We start from the raw sequence: 22,044 nt of genomic DNA on the forward strand, positions 1-22,044 counted from the left end.
GTTGTCGAAGTTGATAGCTTAAATAAATTCAAGAGGTGGACAAACGTTTGGAGCGAATGGATGGGTGAAATGGGAATAACTATTCTACTTCTGTTATACTCAAGAAACAATATGTACAGCAACAGCATTTTAATGACACAACTCAGCACATTACTAATCATTTATTATCTGCAGCTATATAATATCGGTGTAAATACACCATAGTTAACCCATATATTTGAGCTACGATTGTAGCGTAGAAGGCATCGTTTTAAATGTATCTCATAATGTGGTTGCCTTCACAACAAGATAGCTACTATTGAATTACTTCAAATAAATAACGCTTCTCTAGTAGAGAAGGCTACTGTTATTTATTTTCAGCGGTACCACCACCCAGACGATCGTTTCGAAGCTTTTTGGCTTCGTCATCAGTGAGCGGGTAGGTACCCAGGTAATACAACAAGCCATCTCAGTTGCGAAGTTATATCCACATTATGAGAGATGCCAGAAGGGTGTGGTGGTAATGTATTTGGAAAATTAAATGCACTAGGCATAATCCTTATGGGTTTTGATAATTAACTATATAATATCGGTGTAAATACACCATAGTTAACCCATATATTTGTTAACCCATATATCGGTGTAAATACACCATATGGGTTAACTATGGTGTATTTACACCGATATTATATAGTTAATTATCAAAACCCATAAGGATTATGCCTAGTGCATTTAATTTTCCAAATACATTACCACCACACCCTTCTGGCATCTCTCATAATGTGGATATAACTTCGCAACTGAGATGGCTTGTTGTATTACCTGGGTACCTACCCGCTCACTGATGACGAAGCCAAAAAGCTTCGAAACGATCGTCTGGGTGGTGGTACCGCTGAAAATAAATAACAGTAGCCTTCTCTACTAGAGAAGCGTTATTTATTTGAAGTAATTCAATAGTAGCTATCTTGTTGTGAAGGCAACCACATTATGAGATACATTTAAAACGATGCCTTCTACGCTACAATCGTAGCTCAAATATATGGGTTAACTATGGTGTATTTACACCGATATTATATAGTTAATTATCAAAACCCATAAGGATTATGCCTAGTGCATTTAATTTTCCAAATACATTACCACCACACCCTTCTGGCATCTCTCATAATGTGGATATAACTTCGCAACTGAGATGGCTTGTTGTATTACCTGGGTACCTACCCGCTCACTGATGACGAAGCCAAAAAGCTTCGAAACGATCGTCTGGGTGGTGGTACCGCTGAAAATAAATAACAGTAGCCTTCTCTACTAGAGAAGCGTTATTTATTTGAAGTAATTCAATAGTAGCTATCTTGTTGTGAAGGCAACCACATTATGAGATACATTTAAAACGATGCCTTCTACGCTACAATCGTAGCTCAAATATATGGGTTAACTATGGTGTATTTACACCGATATTATATAGTTAATTATCAAAACCCATAAGGATTATGCCTAGTGCATTTAATTTTCCAAATTATCTGCAGCAGAAATTTCCATCCCACAATCTCATCTGTGCAAGTGCATACACAAGTTGTGGAGCAGTGCAGATTGCTCTAAAGCCAAACCAGAAAAAATTTTGCTTGGAATCACTTTTTTAAATTCCCAACTACTGCTAACTTAATTGTATAATGAGAGAGACTCCAAGCTAAAGCTAGATGGGGAGGAAGCAAAATGTAACACTTTGATTACCTTTTCCTCAATTATCAACAAAAATATGAACCTTTGACTTATCTCAAAAAATATATATATATGCTCTGAATGGGAAATTTCTACCACCACAATCTTCAGTAATGAGATGGATTGGGTGAAACAACTGTCCTCTCCTATTGAAATTGCAAATGCATCTTTGCCTCTTTCTCTTGTGTTCTTTCAATATGTTAAAACTGATGAGGTGCATTTTCAGCAAATTTCCAAATAATGTAGCAGGACCAGATGGCATTCACTACAGTACACATAGGCATTTCTGTGAAGTTGATCTCTTCATCTTATTGCATTTTTACAACCGGATCTTTTCAGAGAACATCTCATGCCTTCACTCTTATTTGTGCTTTACCAGACCTAGGTAAGAATCTTTGATTAGTGCAGATCAATATAATTGACAGGCTGTTTGAGCAAAACCTTTGAAAGGATTGTGCATAAAAGGCTCACCTAGATTCTGTACTTGCAAAATCTTCTATCTAATCATCAGTAAGCATCTGTGAAAACAGGTGTACCCTAGATGTACTTATAAAAATTTAATCCAACATCTGAAATGCTTTTGTCATGAGACAACATTTAGTGATGGTCAACCTAGATATTGAGAAAGCATTCAATGCCACTTAGCATCATTGTGTTGTTAAGGATATGTATTGCCTAGGACTCAGGAACCACCTCCCTTAAAATAATACAGAACTTAAAATTATGCACCTTTAAGGTCTGATATTGGAACATTCTGTCAACATCTTAGATTCAAGGGGATTTTATATCAGAGTTTTTATATTGAGTGCAATCCTATTTGTAATCCAGGCCAACGTCATGGCACAAGATCATCCAAAAACTATTGAAGTTTATATGCATGCATATAGCCTATCTCCTGTCAATCATAGAGCATAAACACTTTTGAAAGGCAGCTCCAAATTGCTATAACCAAAATCGAATCCTGGATCTTAAACAATGGCTGGACACCTAGCTGAACAGAAATCCACCACCAATCACTTCTGCAAATGATATTCACTCCATCTTGATCTTGAGCTGCAGATCAATAATATACCAATTCCACTTGTCCACACTGTTTACTAGGCATAATACTGTGCAGGAAATTGAACTTTAAAGCTCAAATGACTTATCTTTGAACTGTCTGTTTGAAGAAATTAATATACTCGAAGCAGGTCATGCTTTAGACTAGCGATTTCCAAACTGGGAGGCATGGACTAGTGCAAAAGGAGGTGCGAAAAGTTTAACAGAAATAAACTTTCATAACATAACATTAAATTTTATAACCTATTTTTTAAAGCATTTACCGCCACCTATCTCACTCTAACTTCGATATAAACATGAGATAAACATTTATTTGGAAAAATATATATATATTTTGCTGAAATGGATTGATGAATTATGATTGATACGATGTAATGTAATATATATAATTTAGTGCATACTATGTATGACATATATAGGTAAATTTCACAGTATAGCATTAGCTGCATGGTTGAAAGTATGGTTTCGGCAGTGTGCGATTGTGTTTTTTATTGTTTTTATTGATTACTTACTGATAATAATCGTTAGTAATTTGGAAGTTGTATTTTTTAAGAATATAAATTTAATCCTAATATATTTAGATGAATGGATAAATTTTTGACTGGTTACAAGAGAAAATCCACTAATAATGAAGATACTGATTCAAGTAAAGGTAGTGGGAATACAAGCAACAGGGAATAAGGAGGTTAGAACTCCCAAGACAAGAAAATACGATTCATCCTATTTATCATTAGGATTCACAAGTGTTGTTATAGATGGCTTGGAAAAACTGTTTATTTTGTACAAAAGTTTTGGCTGCAGATAGTATGAGACCAGGCAAATTAAAATGGCACCTTAAAACTGTGCATTCTGATTACGTTGGTATGCCAATAGAATTTTTTCAAAGAAAATTAGATGAGTTTAATAAACAAAAGCAAGTTCAAAAAAATAGTTTCTGTTCCATAAAATGCATTGCTAACATCGTACCAAGTTTCTTACAGAATCGCAAAATGTAAAAAACCACACACAATTGGAGAAACTCTAGTTTTGCCAGCAGCTATTGATATGGTTAAAATAATGTTCGGCGAAACAGTTGGAACAAATACCGCTTGCTGATAATACAGTTGGCCGAAGAATTGATGATATATCTGAAAATCTTTGCGATCAGTTAATTTCTCAACTGCGTACTTCGAAATTCGCCATACAAGCAGATGAGGCAACTGATGTATCTAAAGATGCTCATTTAATTGCATATGTTCGATATGTTGGGACAGATATGTTTAGGGAAGTTTTATTGTTGCAGCAGCAGCAGTCACCCCTTTTCATCCAATTTTTTGGATGAAAAGAGGTATAAAACCTCTAAATGAGGCTTTGCTGGATTAATATCTTAATTAAAGATTCCATTGTGAGGTTTTAGGTTTGGGAATTAAAGGGAAGAAAATTTGTTTTCATTAAGTCAGATTGATTGACATGAAACATGTTCACTCATGTTTTACACCTGTGGGACAAGAAATATCTCGCTAATTAGCATTAGTAGAGGCATATGATACAAGAAAGTAAGCTTATATAGCATCATTCCCCCCCCCCCCCCCAAAAAAAAAAAAAAAAAAAAAAACACCTTCCAATTTCACCCATCCATCCACTCCAAAAGTGTCTAGTTCAGCCTTGAATTTATTTAAGCTGTCAACTTCCACAATTACAGATGTAAATTTGTTCCAGCAGTCAACCACCCACTGGCTAAAGGAAAATTTCTGCACATCTATTTTACAACTTGGAGGCTTGAAGTGGTGAAACCCATGTTTAGTCTCTAGAGCAAAGTTTCCGGCATCCCCCTCCCCCATACTTCTCCTTCAACCCATGCACGGTACTAAGTACTATAGGTTTTGATACCTTTTGTGTTTGGGGTTTTCATAAAAAAAAAAAAAAAAAAAAAACTGTCTTTGCTCAGTTTGAATTTATGCCCCATCAGGCGTGGAATCTTAGCAAGAGGAAGAATCCCATCAGCATTGAGCCTGCTCAAACCATTCAAGACATCATACATCTCAATTAGATCACCTTGCAGGTGCCTCATCTCCAAACCATGCAGAATTTAAGCCTTTCTTGGTAACAGCAATCCTTTGTTCAACTCACTATTCTCATTGCCCTTTGTACTCATTCCAGTAGCTCTATATCTTTGCTAAAATAAGGCATCCAGACCTGTATGCAGTAGTTGAGGTGTGACCTGTCCATTACCTTATTCAAGGAGATAACCACGTCCTTATCCCTGCAAGCAAAATTCCTATATATCATTGACAGGACCCCAGGTCTTGCAGCCAGTTTGCACTGCTCAGAAAACTTCATATCTGATTGCACAATTACCTCCAGGTCTTTTTTATTCTCCACTATCCTAAGTGTAGTACCACACAGTTGGTATGTCTAGGGTTACTCTGGTGCTACCCATATGTAGTACTTTGCATTTGTCAATGTTAAATTTCAGTTTCCACCTCTCAGCCCATCTGCTTGACTTTTCCAGATCCTGTTGCACTAGCGTAGTGTCATTAACAACCCTACCAACATTCGTATCATTGGCTGCCTGGGGAACACCACTAATAACATTAGTCCCCGAAGAGCAGTGTCCATTGATTAGATTGGATGCTACGTGTGTGACCACATCGTAGTATCCAATCAAATTTTTCAGAAAACACTTCCCCCTAACAAACCCATGCTGTGTCTGAACTACAACTGCAGTCTTATCTAGGTGATCCTGCAATGCTTCTTTAACCAGTGACTCCATTATTTTCCCCGGAACAGAAGTTAAACTACCAGGTCTGTAATTACTCTTATCACTTTCGATCCCACTTTGTGAATTAGGGAAACATTTACACATCTCCACTGGGTCCATGGATGCCTGGCCCCGAGTGACAAGCGATTTTCTTCCTGCGAATATATAGTGATCTCCCAAAGTGTTATAGTTTCAATTCTTTTCTAGTGTCACCTGTTCTTTTGTTTACTTGAAAAGGTTCTGTACTTTAAAGGACAAAAGTAAGAACCGAGAGAGGAAATCTACCTTTCTTTTTTATTCTATATATTCATTACTAACCCTTTATTTACTTCAACAACCGCTTGGTCACTGGTGGCACCGTTCCTGCCTCCACGTGGCGGGGCCGGTAATCTGGGGGATAAGACAACCCCCGGGGCTAAAAGGAGCAGAAATGGAAACAAGTGACTTTCCATGCTTAGAGCCGAAGAGCTCTCAAGCAAATGACATTCATGACACTGACCATGACTTCTCTCTATCGAAGAGAATGAAAAAAGACATTGGCAGACAGGAATTACCAGCTTTCCTGATAATACATTCTCTGTCAACACAACCTGTGGGCAAGCTCTCCCCCTTTATCATTCAGAGATGCCTCGAACATGCCGCAGGTTCACCAAAAATGGTGAAACGTCTCCAGTCAGGAGATTTATTAATAGAGACCACCAATCCTCGACACTCTGAACTATTATTAAGTTTGACATCTTTGAGTGGAATCCCAGTACAAATCACACCATATAACACCCTCAATTCTTCAAAGGGAGTGATCACTGAATGGGATCTATTAAACGTTCCTGAAGATGAGATAGCCCAGGAACTTAAAGAACAAAAAGTCATTCAGGCAAAGAGGATCATGATCCGAAAAGATGGCAATTTAGTTCCTACCCGGAGTATAATATTAACTTTCAGTTCTCCAAACCTACCAGCTTCAGTCAAGGCAGGATATTAAACTGTCGCGTTCGGCCATATATTCCAAACCCCCTAAGATGTTTTAAATGCCAGAAATTTGGCCATTCCCAGACAGCATGCCGTGGAGACGCAACATCTGCAAACTGTGGGTGTAAAACTCACACACAAACAGAATGTAAAGCACCAACCCCACAGTGTCCAGATTGCAAGGGCAGCCATCCGGCATACTCCAAAGACTGCGACCTCTGGAAGTTGGGGAAAAAGATACAAAAGTATAAAGTTGAAAATAAAGTTTCCTACCAAGAGGCAAGAAAACAAGTAAGATTAAATAATCCAAAATGCACTTATGCCTCTGCTGCTTATAGTCACCAGTCAATAGCATGTCAGACAGAAGTTTCCATCCCTCCAGATACATCGATCTCAGACTGGGCTCGATCAGTCCTCTCGGTCCAAAATACATCAAAGGCAGTCGATCAATGCAGTAATACGCCACTGACAGTTCCATCCCAGAGACTTCCACATTGCCAAGCAGCGGAAAAATTAGATCCAGTTGAGGTAAAGCAATCTCACCCCTCAAGCATGGACACCGATGATATCATCAACTCAGAAGATCTGCTTGAAATACATGCAGATGATGATATGGAAGAAGGCAATGACTCAAGACGCCCAAATTTTTCAAGAAAAGAAAAATCAAAACACGAGAGATATAAACAAGCCTCTCACAAAAAGCAAACAGACTCCTCTTCTACTCACAAAACCAAATAATGGAACAAATCTTACAATGGAATTGCAGAGGTTTTCGCAGCAATATTGATGATATCTATGAACTAATTAACCATTACAATCCTGCTGCCATATGCTTGCAAGAGACAAATCTAACAACAAAAATATCTGTTTCAGTCAAAAACTATACTATCTTCAGAAAAGATCGATCTGAAACTAACAGCCCCCATGGAGGAGTAGCTATACTAGTGGAATCAGGAATCCCCTCCAGGCACATTCCATTACAAACACCATTAGAAGCTGTTGCTACCCGTATAGTAATCGGTATCACACTGACACTAGCCTCAATTTATCTTCCACCGAATCAATCATGTACAATTCAGCAACTGTTAAATCTAATTTCCCAATTACCACCTCCTGTTTGTTTACTAGGAGATTTTAATGGGCATCATCCATTATGGGGATCTCTGGTCTCAGACGGACTTATTGAAATGTTACTTGACCGAGAAAATTTGACACTATTGAATAATGGCTTGCCGACATATATCCATTTTCCTACTGGGTCAACCAGTGCAATAGATCTCTCAATTTGCTCTCCGATCCTCTTCCCAACTATAGAGTGGGCAGTACATGACAATCCTCTAAATAGTGACCACTATCCGCTGATCTGTAGTATTCAAACCACCCATTCCAAACAAACTGAAACAAAAACAAAATGGAAATTTTCCAAAGCAAACTGGACGAAATTTACCAGTCATGTATCTTTTGATGATGACACAATAGTCTTCTGCTATTGACACTGTCACCGATCATATCACAATGCAGATACTAACAGCAGCAAAAGCCGCCATCCCACAGTCTCAAATAAGAAACCATCGGCATACCAATCACTGGTGGAATGGCGATTGTAATAAAGCGAAGAGAGAAAAAAACAAAGCATGGAACACCTTCCGCAAACATCCCACCACTGCCAACTTTATTAACTTCAAGAGACTGAGAGCCAAAGCTCGTTATATCCGGCGGAAAGCGAAAAAAGACTCGTGGATAAAATTTGCCTCCTCAATCAACAGATACTGATACCCAAATAATCTGGGAAAAAATAAAGAAACTAAATGGTAAATATCATAAGTTGCCTTCTCCTATTATTAATAGGAATGGAAAGGAGATCTCATCTGTTGATGAAATTGCCAATGCCCTAGGAACAGTGTTCTGTGAGTTGTCCGCCTCAACTGCATATCAACCCTCTTTTCAAAAAATCAAAGCTGAAGCTGAGAAAAGGAAACTAGACTTCAAAACTGCATGTCCTTTTACCTATAACCAACCACTCACAATATCTGAACTGAAAGAAGCTATATATACCTCAAGAAACAGCTCTCCTGGCCCTGATGGAATCTACAATATAATGATTCAACACCTCAATCAGAAATCACTAATTTCATTGCTAAACTTTTACAATAGAATATTCTCAGAACATATATTCCCTACTTCCTGGAGACATTCTTATGTAATAGCCATACCTAAACCTGGAAAAGACAATTCGATTCCTAACAACTATAGACCAATTTCTCTAACCAGCTGCCTGAGTAAGACTTTGGAAAAAATGGTTCACCATCGACTCACCTGGTACCTTGAATCCGAAAACATAATCAGTAATAATCAGTTTGGCTTTCGGAAGAATAGATCTTCCCTAGACCTCATGACCAAAGCCGAATCCAACATAAGAAATGCATTCATCAGAAATCAACATCTCGTCATGATATGCCTTGATATAGAGAAGGCCTTTGATACCACGTGGCGCTACGGTATCCTAAGAGATCTCCATTCTATTCATATGAGAGGCCATTTACCATATTTTATTCAAAGCTTCCTTCAGCACAGATCTTTCCAAGTGAGGTACCGGCAGGTTTTATCTCAAACATACATTCAAGAAGAAGGAGTCCCACAAGGCTCTGTTCTTAGTGCCACTCTGTTTGCAATACAAATAAACAACATCACAAACAGCATTCCAAATACCGTTGACTCGTATCTCTATGCAGATGATCTTACCATATCCTGTCATTCCCAGAATATGAACTATATTGAGAGGCATCTATAAATATCCATTAATAACATTGAATTATGGATTGCGCAAAATGGATACAAACTGTCAAGCCACAAATCTACAGCTATACATTTCTGCATGAAGCGAGCAATGCATCCTGAACCCGAGTTGCACTTGGCCGATCATCCACTACCAATTGTGAACAGTATTCGCCTCGTAGGGCTAATTTTTGATAAAAAGTTAAACTTCCAGGAGCACATCAAGTATCTAAGAACCACTTGCATAAAGAAAATGAATATACTCCGGGTCATCTCCAGTACATCTTGGGGCGCTGATCGTTATACCTTGCTCCACTTATATAAATCTCTAATTAGATCTCGGTTATACTACGGAGCACCTGTTTATGACTCAGCTAGAGAGAGCACCTTGGCCCGTCTTGCACCCATCCAACATTCTTCTCTTAGGATATCCCTAGGTGCATACAGAACATTACCAGTTCAAAGTCTTTATGTTGAGGCTCACGAACCTCCACTTAGCATAAGAAGAAAGATGTTGCTGCTAAACTACTCAGCTAAAATTAAAAGTCTGCCTACTCATCCGGTTTGGCCACTGTTGCATAATCCTCAATTGAAAACCCATTATACAAATAAACCTAGAACAATTCGACCTTCTGGTATCAGACTGCAGAATCTAACAGAAAGCTGGAATATTCAGCTTGATAATATCATCAGAGAAAAAAAAGATCCGGATCCCCCGTGGACTAACTTCACCCTTTCTTCTGATGAATACTTTGAGCAATGGGGTAAAGGCTCTATATCAGATATTAACATCCAACAACTACATGTTGCTCACTCACAAAAGTACCCACACTTTACCAAGATCTATACTGATGGTTCGAAGTCTGACAGTCGAGTGGGTGCAGCTGCCGTCTTCCCTAATACAACTGTCAATTTCACTTCCAACCGAATGCAGCAGCTACACTGCTGAACTCCATGGCATTAAGCTTGCTCTGGAAAACATCTCGCTAATGTCAATAAATAAAAGTATAATATATACTGATTCACGGAGTGCTATTCTAGCTTTGAAAAGGATTTCCCCACCTAAAAATCCTTTATTAAAGTTCATAAAACATAAGCTGATGCGTCTTCATGAGCATCAGAAAACTGTTATCTTTTCATGGATCCCTGGCCACAGTGGTATTCCAGGAAACGAATGTGCAGACAGTGCTGCTAAGTATCCTTCCATCATATCCTCAACAAATAACCTAGTTCCATATCCTGATTATAGACATAACATACGGAGAACATCTATGGAACAATGGACACTTCTGTGGAAAATGCAAACCAATAACAAGCTATTTCAAATAAAACCTGAACCACAATTATGGACTTCTAGCCTTCGGAAAAATAGAAAAGAAGTAATCTTAGCCAGAACTCGTATAGGTCACACTCACCTCACACATCTCTATCTGCTTACAGGAAATGATCCTCCGCAGTGTGCACACTGCTCGCAACCACTTACAGTAAAACATATACTCCTTGAATGTAACTTGTTCAGCAATGCCCGACGAATGTCTTTTAGTTTCATTTCAGATCTACAGCAACCTCTCTCTCTCTGAATAGCATAATAGGTAAAGAAGCAAATCTCTCTGAATTCTTTTTGTATATAAAACAAATAAAAATGTATGACCGTTTCTAACTGCCCACCGTGCAGTTATCATAAGTAACTCAATTAATTTAGGAGGCGCAATATGGCCTAAGTAGCTCTTGCACCAGAAAATACAACAACAACAACCATGGATGCCTGCATACTTCCTTTGCTGTCTCCTTTAATATAATTGGATTGATCCCATCCAGTTACTTCAATTTCTCCTCCACTTTGCTCTCAGTTATTACAAAATCATTTTGCTCCCTGCCAGAGTTTGATAAACTTCTTACCTTCCCCTCTCTGAATAACTCCTCGTGTGAATGTAGATGCAAAATACTCATTCAGTTTGTCAGCTACCTGAACAGAATCATCAATAATTGACCATCATTATCAAGTGGACCAATCTGATTAATCCCCTTCCTTCTAGAGTTTACAAAGTAAAGAACTCTTTACTGTTTTTCTTTACATCCTTTGCCAAAAATTTCTCGTAATCTGTCTTTGCTTGCCTAACCTCCTTTGTAACTTGATTACAGACTCTTATATCTACCATAAGCACCTGTGTCTCCTGATAATTTATATGCATCCCATGCATTTTTCTTCTCTGCCACATGTCTAATTAGTTCATCTGATATTCATTTGGGCCTAAATCTTGAACAATATTTCTTAGTTGGTATAAAAAGCCTAGTAGCATTCCAAGATTAATTCTTTGAATGCTTCCCGTTTTGAATTTGCTGTTGGCAACACCATCAATTTGTCCTACTGTATAGAATTTAAAAACTGTGAGAGCACTGTAGACACCTTTCCTTTACCCCTGATGGTAGTTACACCTTTGAGTAAATTCCACATCAGTACACTGATCACTGCCACCTACTGGTTCCTTTATCTGCAGATTCTTAATGCATGAATAATCACTGCTGATAATCAGATCAAGAGTATTGCTCCCTCTGGTTGCCTCTCAAACATTCTGTTGCAGAAAATAATCATCCAATAAATCCACAAAGGTCTTGCTAGTGTTCCAGTGACCAACCCACAAGTTCCAGTCTATATCTGGGAAGTTAAAATCCCCCATTATAAGACCATATGATTTACTCGCCCACTCTTATTCTCTGTACAGTTGTTCGTTATACTCATCAGAGTCATTAGGCCTGTAACACATTCCTACTTTCAATTTTGCTTTCCCAGTGCTTATGTCACACCAAACTGACTCAACACTGCACCTTCCACCAATGTCTGCTGGATGCACTTCCTTAGATTTTATCTAACAGCATGATCCCTTTCTGTACACATTGTGGTCCCGAAATTTAACACTAACTCATGACTTTTTTTTTTTTTCAATATTGACCTGTACTTGTTAAGTAAATCTGCAGATCTACTCTTAATGTCATTAGTGCCAACATTTACATCAATATCACCCTTTATACCCTTAAAAGATATCTGCTCTACAATATCATTATCTTTTGCCCCTAGCAGACATACCCTGGTCATATTCCGTCTATCTTTTTTTGCACAATATATTTCCCTGACAGTAGTCACCCACAATAACCAGCTCCTGTGGGACTGGCACATTCTGTCCTGAGTGAGCTCTGGCATTGAGTTGGGCAGCTGAGAGCTTGATGGGCTCCCAATTTTAATTCCTTCAGGGGTATCTACCCTACTCTTCAAGCTCTCATAGACCCATGATGCATCCAGGCACTACCACTTCCCCAGGTAAACTATGCACACGTACCTGGCCGTCCGCATGGTGCAGCAGGAAACGTGATTCATTGGACTAGACAACCTCCTTCCAATTACTCATGGTCCAGTTTCGATGCTTGCATGCCCATTGTAGGTGCTGTCGCCGGTGAACCGTGTTTAGCATGAGCCCTCGAAGCGGCTTGCAGCTACACAGCCCCTTTTTCAGGAGGGTTCTATGTACTGTGTGTTGTGGCACATTGCTCCCATCACCGGTCTAATCAAGAAGCATGTGCTGCGCACTGCTGCTCCTTCCCACCTGGCTACGGAGGCGCTATATTCCAATTACTGCATTCCAATTACTGGCACGTTGCGCATAATCACCCTTCTATTGCTACTTACCATCCAGCATTGATGGATGGCGTAGCTCACCTCGCCAGCGGTTCGTGGGTTTTCCCTCTTCGGACCACTTTCGGTAGGTACTAACCACAGCTGACTGTGAGAACCACACCAGCCATGCCATTTCGGATATGCTCTGACCCAGTTGTCTGGCCATTACAATTTGGCCTTTGTCAGACTTGCTTAAGTCCGCTGCCTTTCCCATCCAAAGAGCGAGAGTAACACTGATTAATGGAGCTCGGTATCAGGTGTTTTTTATACCATGTCCTGACTCTCGCACATGCCATAGTTCACTTGCAGTTGCTTCGATTTGCATAATGACTCTCTGTTCATAATGTTTTGGCTCATCAGTATAGATGTATGGCATTTAGCCAGCAAGTGGTTGATTGCTGGAACAAACTTTCATCTGTGTTGTTGAAGTTAAGAGCTTAAATAAATTCAAGGCAGAACTAGACAAACTTTTGGAGTGAGTGGTTTTTTGTTTTGTTTTTATCTGATGCTGTATAAACTTGCTTTCTTGCATCATATGCCTTTGCTAATGCTAAACTCCATTTTAATGATTGACTATTTTGCAATTAAATATTTTTAATTCAGATGATTTAAAAAATCTCAGCAAGCAACCTAATTAATTAATCTTTACAGCTTAATGTAAGATTCCCTTGGATATTGCTAGGTTTGAATATCATGAAATTCAGAGAAATAATGAACGGCATTTCTATAATTTATTGCACTGAAAATAGACATCAAAATACAATACAATAAGTCCATTTTGGTTATTATGCAAAACAGTATGCATACGGCAATTAAAGAATTTTGCTCATTTGGTCATAGCAGTATCTTATAGTGTGACCTCTGTTGATACACACAAGACACTATGGATGGGTAAATAAGTTGTTAATGTTTTTTTTTTTTTTTTTTTTTTATTAAGGCTTCATGAAGAAATTGAGGATTTCTTTCAGTATATGTCACCTTCTCAGGAAGAGCATCATATGAGGTTAGATGTCGTTGAAAGGATTAAGCGAGTTATACTCTCACATTGGCCACAAGCAAAGGTAACATGAAATATAAATAATTCTTGTTTATATCTAGTTATTTCTTTTTGTTTTAGCCCTGTGTTTGACTTGGTGCATTATGACCTTAGCTGCCAATGTGCCATTAAAAACTAAATCAATCAGTCAATCAATTTAACCCTGTGCTGTGTGCACATGGTAAAATTTATATCCTTGTATATTTCATTCATAAAGTTTGGACTGAGCATGTTGTGCCACCACAGCTAGCTAATAATACAGTTGCAGTGGTGATTTCTTTAACTGCGTTGTACATGGAACCTGGTGGACATGATAATGGAAACACATGTGATAAGAGTTACAGGCATGCACTAATATGGTGTTGGGCCACCTTTACTTTTAAAACAGCTTGTATTCTATATGGAATAGATTTGAATGAATCTTGAACTGTCATAAGATGAGTATTAGACCATTCTTCATGAGGAACATTTCAAGCTCCATGAGTGATGAAAGTGTGAGAAATATATTTCAAAAACTTTTAAATCTGGTGTTTGTGTGGGCCATGGGAGATGATTAGCCTCAGTTTCATGCTCCTCAAACCCAAGATTGGACACGTCTGGTTGTCTGTATTGGAGCATTATCACCTTGAAACCTTGAAACATGGCATCGTTTGTGAGGGAACAGTGTTTGCACCATGGGATGAACCTGATCACTCAGAATATCAAGGTAATCAGTAGCAGTATTACCAAGATACTGCTGCCTAAACCATTATTAATCCTCCTCCATGTTTGATTGTTGGCAAAAAACAGTCAGGATGATGCGTTTCCTTTGGCATTTGCTAAGCATAAGTGTGAATGATAATTTGTGTGAGAATATGTTTACAATCAAGTGCCAGTTTTTGTGCTCCTTACATCGCTGCATCCTCTTTCTAGCATTACCATCAGCAGCAAAAATGTTAATATCTTCTTTAGTTTGGCAGAAATAAAAAATATACGTACATGGTGCAAGGTTAGTGACTAAAGAGGATGTTGTACTGACTTTGGAAAAGCAAAGAGTAACACTGCAGCGTATCCAGTGACAAAAATTTTAATAACTAAGTGTGGAACTTTCGGGGTAAAGGAACCCCTTCAGCAAAAGACGTATACAAAATACTAATCTTCTGAAGTTTGGTACAGATACTGTATACGTGGTGGCCATAGAATGAACGTATGAAGGGGCAAATAGGCCTGTGGTACTGGATTCCACGATTAAAGAGTAACAATACATCGTGTCCAGTGAAAAACTTTTAATAACTAAGTATGGAGCTTTCAGGGTAAACAAACCCCTTCAGCATTTGCCTTCATACAGGCCCATTTGCCTTTGGAAAAGTATTCAGAAATTATTGTTGCATGATAAGCAATGGCATTGTTATAGAATAACTTTCAACTTGTCTTGGCTTGCAGATCAGGACTCTTCTGGTCACATCTCTCAAGCACTTTAATTTTTAGGTGCATAGTCTTGTTAACAGTATAACTTTGGTGTATAAATTTATAACAAATTATGCCTTTATTGTTAATAAATTATTTTAGCATAACTTTATCTTTACACCTATCAATCCAATTTTGTCTGTAGAATCAGTTCTTTTGAAAGTTACTATTGTTTCTATCTGATCTGCTGTTAAAATCTAAAACAAAAAAAAAGTTGCATAATCTTTTCACATTTACAATATCAGGTATAATGGCTTGGCATAATATAATAAGGTATAAGGTATAATAAGCTTCCATTTTATGGTTTGCCAATTGGGTTTTGTAATTGGGTATCCAGTTTTCTCTCTGACTGCTCACTGTGGGTGATGGTAGTTGGCTCTCTAACTTCTTCACTAATGCTGGCTATCCCCAAGGTTCAGTTCTTTCTCCTACTCTTTTCCTTTTGTATGTTAATGATCTGCTTCCATTGACTGGAAATCCTATCCATAGTTTTGCTGATGATAGTACATTGCATTCCACCTTCTGGTTTGAGAAACCTTGCCCTGCTTTCAAACAGCTTCAACTTCTTGAATACTACCAATTCCTTCAATGCTGATCTCCAGGTAATTCTCCATTGAGGCAAAGAGAACTTAATTGATTTCAGTACTTCTAAAACTCAGTCCTGTCTTATATCTCGCAAAAAGCATTCTTCTGCTGCTATGCTTATCTTCAATGACACTAATTTCTAGGCATGATCATATATCTCTGTTGGGGATTTGCCTGACTTCTAAATCTTTCTTGGCATAAGCACATTACAAATATTGCTTCCTCTGCAATTAAATACTCAAAGATGTCAAGTTCAGATCCTTCTGTTTCATTCCACTAGCTTTTCCTTTTTGAGAATTATCACTCACCTTTACTTCACTTCCTTTTGCATGTTTTTTTTTTTTTTTACTTTTCTTTTTCTTAGAATGTTTTTGTGGCTGAGAATCTTATGTGAAACCACAAGAAATGGACAGTCTTCCCCTCATAGGAGTCCTAGGTATACTAATACCTGTGAAAACCTCAATTTCTGTCAGTTCTTCAATCTGAGAAAATATCCCTTTATCTGTTTTCTCACATTCTTCATCTGAAGTTGTGGCTATATGATCTTGATCTTCTATTGTCTCTTCTGACTCCACTATAGATACACTTGACATGATAAATTAGTATAAATAAAATAATAAACTATATACAATAAAAGTCACAATCGATAACTGATTAGTAACACTTCTATTTAAAAATATATACAAACGCTGTTAATTTTGCAACTGTTCTAGGCCAAGACCACAACCCTATATATCATATTTTCCGGCTTATAAGACGCACCCTAGTTTTGACCACATATTTTGGATAAAAAAATAAATATTTCTCCAAAATATTGTTTTGGAGAAAATAATAATAATAAAATTAAACACGGTAATATATTTTTCTCAAAATAATGGTATACGCTTGGGTAAATGTTCAACCAATAATGAAATGTTTGTTTCTGAAAAAAGCTGGCAGAAGTAACATAACAGAAATTCTTACTCACCCTAAGACAAATACGGGCGTCAGTTTCTCTTTGTAAAAGACGGTTGGGATTGAAAAATCCCGATCCAGTCTAATTAGCCCGCCATACCATAAAAGCACGAGATCATAGAGGAATACCATAAAAGCGCAAAATCATATTATAGAGAAAGCAAACACATGGGAAAATGAAACGAGTTTTTACTTACGTCTGATTGTGAGATTCATATCACGCAGAATTCAACACATTTTCCACGAAAAAAAGATTACTGGTATGTATTGTTGCCATAGATTGTAACCACTGATAATTGTTAAAAATATATTTCAACAGATAAATCTTAAATAAAATTGGTGTGAATTTCAAAGGGAAGTTTTCAGAACTCAGTTTACCAGCACTGTGTCATCGAAAATTCATTGCCGGTAATCTTTAGGCTTAATCTGACATTGACCATATAAGACGCAGGGTGATTTTCCGAGTATTTCTTCTCGAAAAAAACGGCGTCTTATAAGCCAGAAAATATGGTAACTTCGATTCAAATGGAGGAAGAATCGGAGCGGGCGAAATCTGGAAAAATATTCAACAGCTTAATTAAAAACAACCACTCCCCAAGTGAAATGGGTAGCTACCACAAAGGACATGGAAATACAACACTCAAGGTATTCTCCCCCCTTCTACTGTTAACTGCCCTTTTTTGCCAGATGGGGGAACTCCCCTCTCTCCCTGCCCCAAACCACAAGGAAGTAAGGGCAGCAATTAGTGGCAAATGAGCAAAGAGATATTATATTTTTTAATATTCACATAATTCAAGTAACAAAATCAACTAAGATATAATCACTGCCCCTGGGGCAGTTTATATGTGATATTATAAATTAATGCGGACAAATATAAGTACTTAATAATATAAATCTAAAATTACTTGAGAGAATATTAATTGCCTAGGGTGTTTTCAAAACAGAAAAGGTTGGGAACTACTAGTCTAAGGCAAATTGTGTCAGATGGTAATGTGTTCTGAACCATCTTAGAGCAATTAATTTCCATGAGAAATCTTGTAGTTCTGCTGCTGTTGTAGATGATTTGAGTTTTCAAAAGTAGTGTAGTTGGAGGGAAAATTTATTATCCTAGGAAGTCGCTGAAATTTTTGGTGTGCAAAAAGCAACATTTGTGCAGCAGTTAAAGGAAATGGTACAATTGGGAGAAAGTTTTCAATGGAAAAGTATCAAATGGGGTGTTGGGAATCATAGTGGTGAAAGTCAGTAGTTTTATAAATATGAGCTGTTCATATTTCCCGCTGTTGTTGTTTGGGTTTTTTTTTAGGAGCATTAGCAACTAAGGCCATATGCTCCTTGAATATGCGGTGGTGACGGGCTCGAACCCCGGTCTAATCAAGAAGCATGTGCTGCGCACTGCTGCTCCTTCCCACCTGGCTACGGAGGCGCTATATTTCTGCCTTCTCTAGTTGTCCACTGTTTAGTTTCATAGCAAAGTACAGTAAACCCTCGATTTAATGGACTAATAGGGGAGAAGGGGTGTCTGTTAAATCGAATGTAACCTGGGGGGGGCACTTTTTATTGTACTTAATGTAAAAAAAGCTTTAATACAATATACAGTACTGTACAATATAAAATTATGTTGCAATTTGGCCTTTGATTTAGGGATATCGGAAACTTTTTTTTTTTTTTAAGCCGTAAATTTCATAAACACATGCTATTGAGATGCCTTGTTCTAATTTCTCAATTAGCTCTAATTTCTGTGCCACATTTAAGTTCACACTCTTTCTTTTAACTCCTCTATCACTTGATGCCATTTTAAATTGTAAAGATTGCGAAACTATTTAATAAATAAAGTCACAATTCAGAAATCACAGAAACACTTTGTATACAACCTGACTGCACGATAGCTTGAGGCAGATCAAGACCAAAACAAAATGAGTCGTTAGACTTGCAGTTTAGTGTCCTGGGTCACGTTCAGCTTGCAAGTCACCGCCTGCTCGTATCTATCTGTAATCTGGGAAAAAAGCTATTTGAACACGTTTTCAGAAAGAATAAAAAAACAATTTCCTGAATTTGATTATAAAAATAAAAGTAGGTAATTATCAAAACAATAATGGAAATAAGTAATTATTATTAATTTTTAATTAATAATAACACTGAAGTTTTGTATAACCTAAAAAAATAATAAGGTTGAGATTAATATGTATATTACTGTATTATCTGTCCGATCCGTTAAATCGAGGGTTTACTGGTAAGTCAAAGTTGCAATTCTCACCAAGAGATGTAAGCACTTAGTTTGAATAGTTAACAATATGAGCAAAAGGTTTAGAATCATAGTAAAGTAAGTCTGACTTATACCATTCTGTTCCTAAACAGCTTATATGATGGAGGTTACATTTCAAGTTTGTATTGTTTGTAGCAAGATGTCTTTTCATATTTCACATTTTCATGTAGCAATATGTCTTTTAAGTTGAAATCTCTAGAATTGGAGCATATCGGGAGGACAACCAAGCAGAAGAATCATGCCAGGGAACTTCCTTCAGACCTAGAAAATGTAAAAGGAAACAGTCAAAAAGAGCTGTAGCCAGAAGACTTCGCAATTCAGGTCAGGCATATGTAGACTCAAAAGTAACAAGTTGAGTGTAAGCAGTTTGAAAACTTAGATTGTGGTTGTAAAAAAAGATGCATAGAGTCCTTAACAGAAGAGGAAAGGAGAAAGCAATTTAATAATTTTATATCCATGGCTGATTTTTCTCGACATAATGCATATTTATGCAGTCTTATACATCATGAACCTATAAAGAAAATTCGGCCTAGGAATGGCAGTTAGGGAGGAAAGCAATGTACAAATCTATCTTATACATTCAAAAAGAAAATACCACAGTAAATGTTTATAAAAAATTCTTTCTCGATACTTTTGTTGAAACTGGTGGAAGGGTGGCAAGAGTTTTAGAAAAAGTAAGGAAGGGGAAGTCAGCAGAGAAGATTTAAGGGGTAAGCATGTAGAGGCACAAAAGATAACTGATAAACAAAAACAGTTAAGGATCACACTGCTATTTTCCCAGCATTTCAAAGTCATTACACACAAAAAGATAATCCGAACAGGAAGTTTCTTTGCCCTGACTTGAACATAAGAAAAATGTATGTGCTTTATTGTGAATGGTGTGAGCAAAGAGAGATTGAACCTCTTAGAGTAGTACTGTTGACATGTCTTCAACAAAGAATTTAATTTACATTTTCACGTTCCTCGAAAGGGCACTCGCAAGGCCTATGCTAAGTATAAACAGTCAATTGATGTAGAAAAGAACACAGAAAGGACAGGTGATTTGGAGGGGCAACATGTTTTGCATTTGGCGAAAGCAAGAAATCAACTAATGGGCTGATGGGGGAAAAGGCCAGAGGAAATTCTGATATCTATACAATCATGATAGATTAACAAAAAGCCCTGCCATTCCCAAAATTAACTGTTTCTGAGGCCTATTATTGGTACTGCTGTAAAATAGGTTTGCATGACGTCACAAATAACCTTGGCTACATATGCAATTGCTTCTTGTCTGACAGCTTAAGTTGGGGGGGGGGAATTAAAAAAAGTGATGATATACAGCGACACATGCACTGGCCAAAATCAGAACATCGAGGTAGCCTTATCATTAAACCCCTCGATGTGGGCACCTGTACGTGGTGAGGGGACCTCCCAGTGATGCTGCTGGTTTCCCAGATTAGTCTCGCTGGGATCTAACGCCCATACCTTGGTTCCAGGGTTACATCTGTGGAATCCGACGTGTGCAGCCGTGCGTCGCGACCCGTGGATTTCGGAAAGGGGGATCCTGGTGGTTGAGGGGCCCAGCCTTAATACACCACTTTGGCCCCTGCTTTGACAAGACGGGTGGTCCCGGACCGGCCTGACTGGGATCAATCGGCGGGTGGTTCTTACTGCTAGGGTCAACTGCGTTCCAATAAGTCTCCCTCCCTATGGTCCTGGGACGGGATCAAGGCGTATTGGAAACGTGGGTATGGTGCCTCTAAGCTAACTTGGCGTCCCATTCGTGTACGCAGTACCTGCTAGTTCACGAATGGGCGTCCCCTCGTAGGGCTCCGTGGTGGGTGAGGTAATTAGGGCATCGGAAATTTTTACTTTACTCCTATGAGTAATTTAAATCCTATTTCTTCTGGGGCCCCAACAAGGCCCCTACCTAATCGAGATCATGACGCAGATAACACCTCTGCAAAAAGAGCCAGGACTGAGGAAACACCACCGCCATCAGTGACACCGCTTTTCCTCATTCTCCATTCCACTGGAGAGCAGTCAATTGGAAAGATGTCACCCTTCTTTATCCAGAAAGGATTAGAGGGGTTGGCAGGTTCACCAAAATCTGTAAAACGACTGCGTTCTGGCGACCTTTTGGTTGAAGCTTTCAGCACAAAACAAGCTGAAAAATTTTTGAACTCTACATCCATAGGGGGAATACTTATGACCGTAACCCCCCACAAAACTGAATTCTTCACGTGATGTTATATCAGAGTGGGGTCTTCTTCGTGTTTCTGAAGAAGAGATCTGCTCTGAATTAAAAGACCAAGGAGTGACAGCTGTTAAGAGAATATCGATACGCAAGGATGGAAATCTCGTCCCTACCCGAGTTCTTATCCTCACATTTAACACCCCAGGGCCTCCAAGTTCCATCAAGGCAGGCTATCTAAACTGCCCAGTGAGGATTTATATCCCAAACCCACTGCAGTGTTTTAGATGCCAAAAATACGGCCACTCACAAACATCTTGTCGTGGTAACCCTGCCTGTGCTCGATGTGGTGTTAAAGACCACGAGAGCAAGGAATGTTCAGCTCCAAAACCGATCTGTGTCAATTGCCAGGGAGAGCACCCCTCCTATTCTAGAGCATGCCAGCGGTGAAAGGATGAAAAAGAAATACAAAAACTGAAAACAGAGCTGAATATCTCCTACTCAGAGGCCAGAAAACGTATCCAACCAATAAATAGCGGGAACCTTCATATGCCCAGAAGGTTTCTGCAAAGTGCACTGTCGGGACGCAAACTGAGATGACTATACCACCAAGAGCGTCATTCACCCCAATTGCACGATATTTATTGAGTTCATAAAAGCCCACCAAAAAAACACAATC

General features: G+C 38.4%; 1 protein-coding gene across 1 annotated transcript in view; it reads left to right on the forward strand.

The window, feature by feature from the left end:
* The window catches only part of LOC150078834 (terminal nucleotidyltransferase 4B-like), a 151,030-nt gene that overhangs the window by 24,453 nt on the left and 104,533 nt on the right, over nucleotides 1–22,044 (forward strand). The window contains exon 2 of the mRNA XM_090382415.1: nucleotides 13,846–13,969. Coding sequence (XP_090238541.1) covers nucleotides 13,846–13,969 — 124 coding nt within the window. The remainder of the gene's footprint in view (nucleotides 1–13,845; nucleotides 13,970–22,044) is intronic.

This window comes from Mastigoproctus giganteus, chromosome 10 (genome assembly GCF_048544385.1).
Source record: "Mastigoproctus giganteus isolate SK-2022 chromosome 10, ASM4854438v1, whole genome shotgun sequence".
Classification (NCBI taxonomy): Eukaryota; Metazoa; Arthropoda; class Arachnida; order Uropygi; family Thelyphonidae; genus Mastigoproctus; species Mastigoproctus giganteus.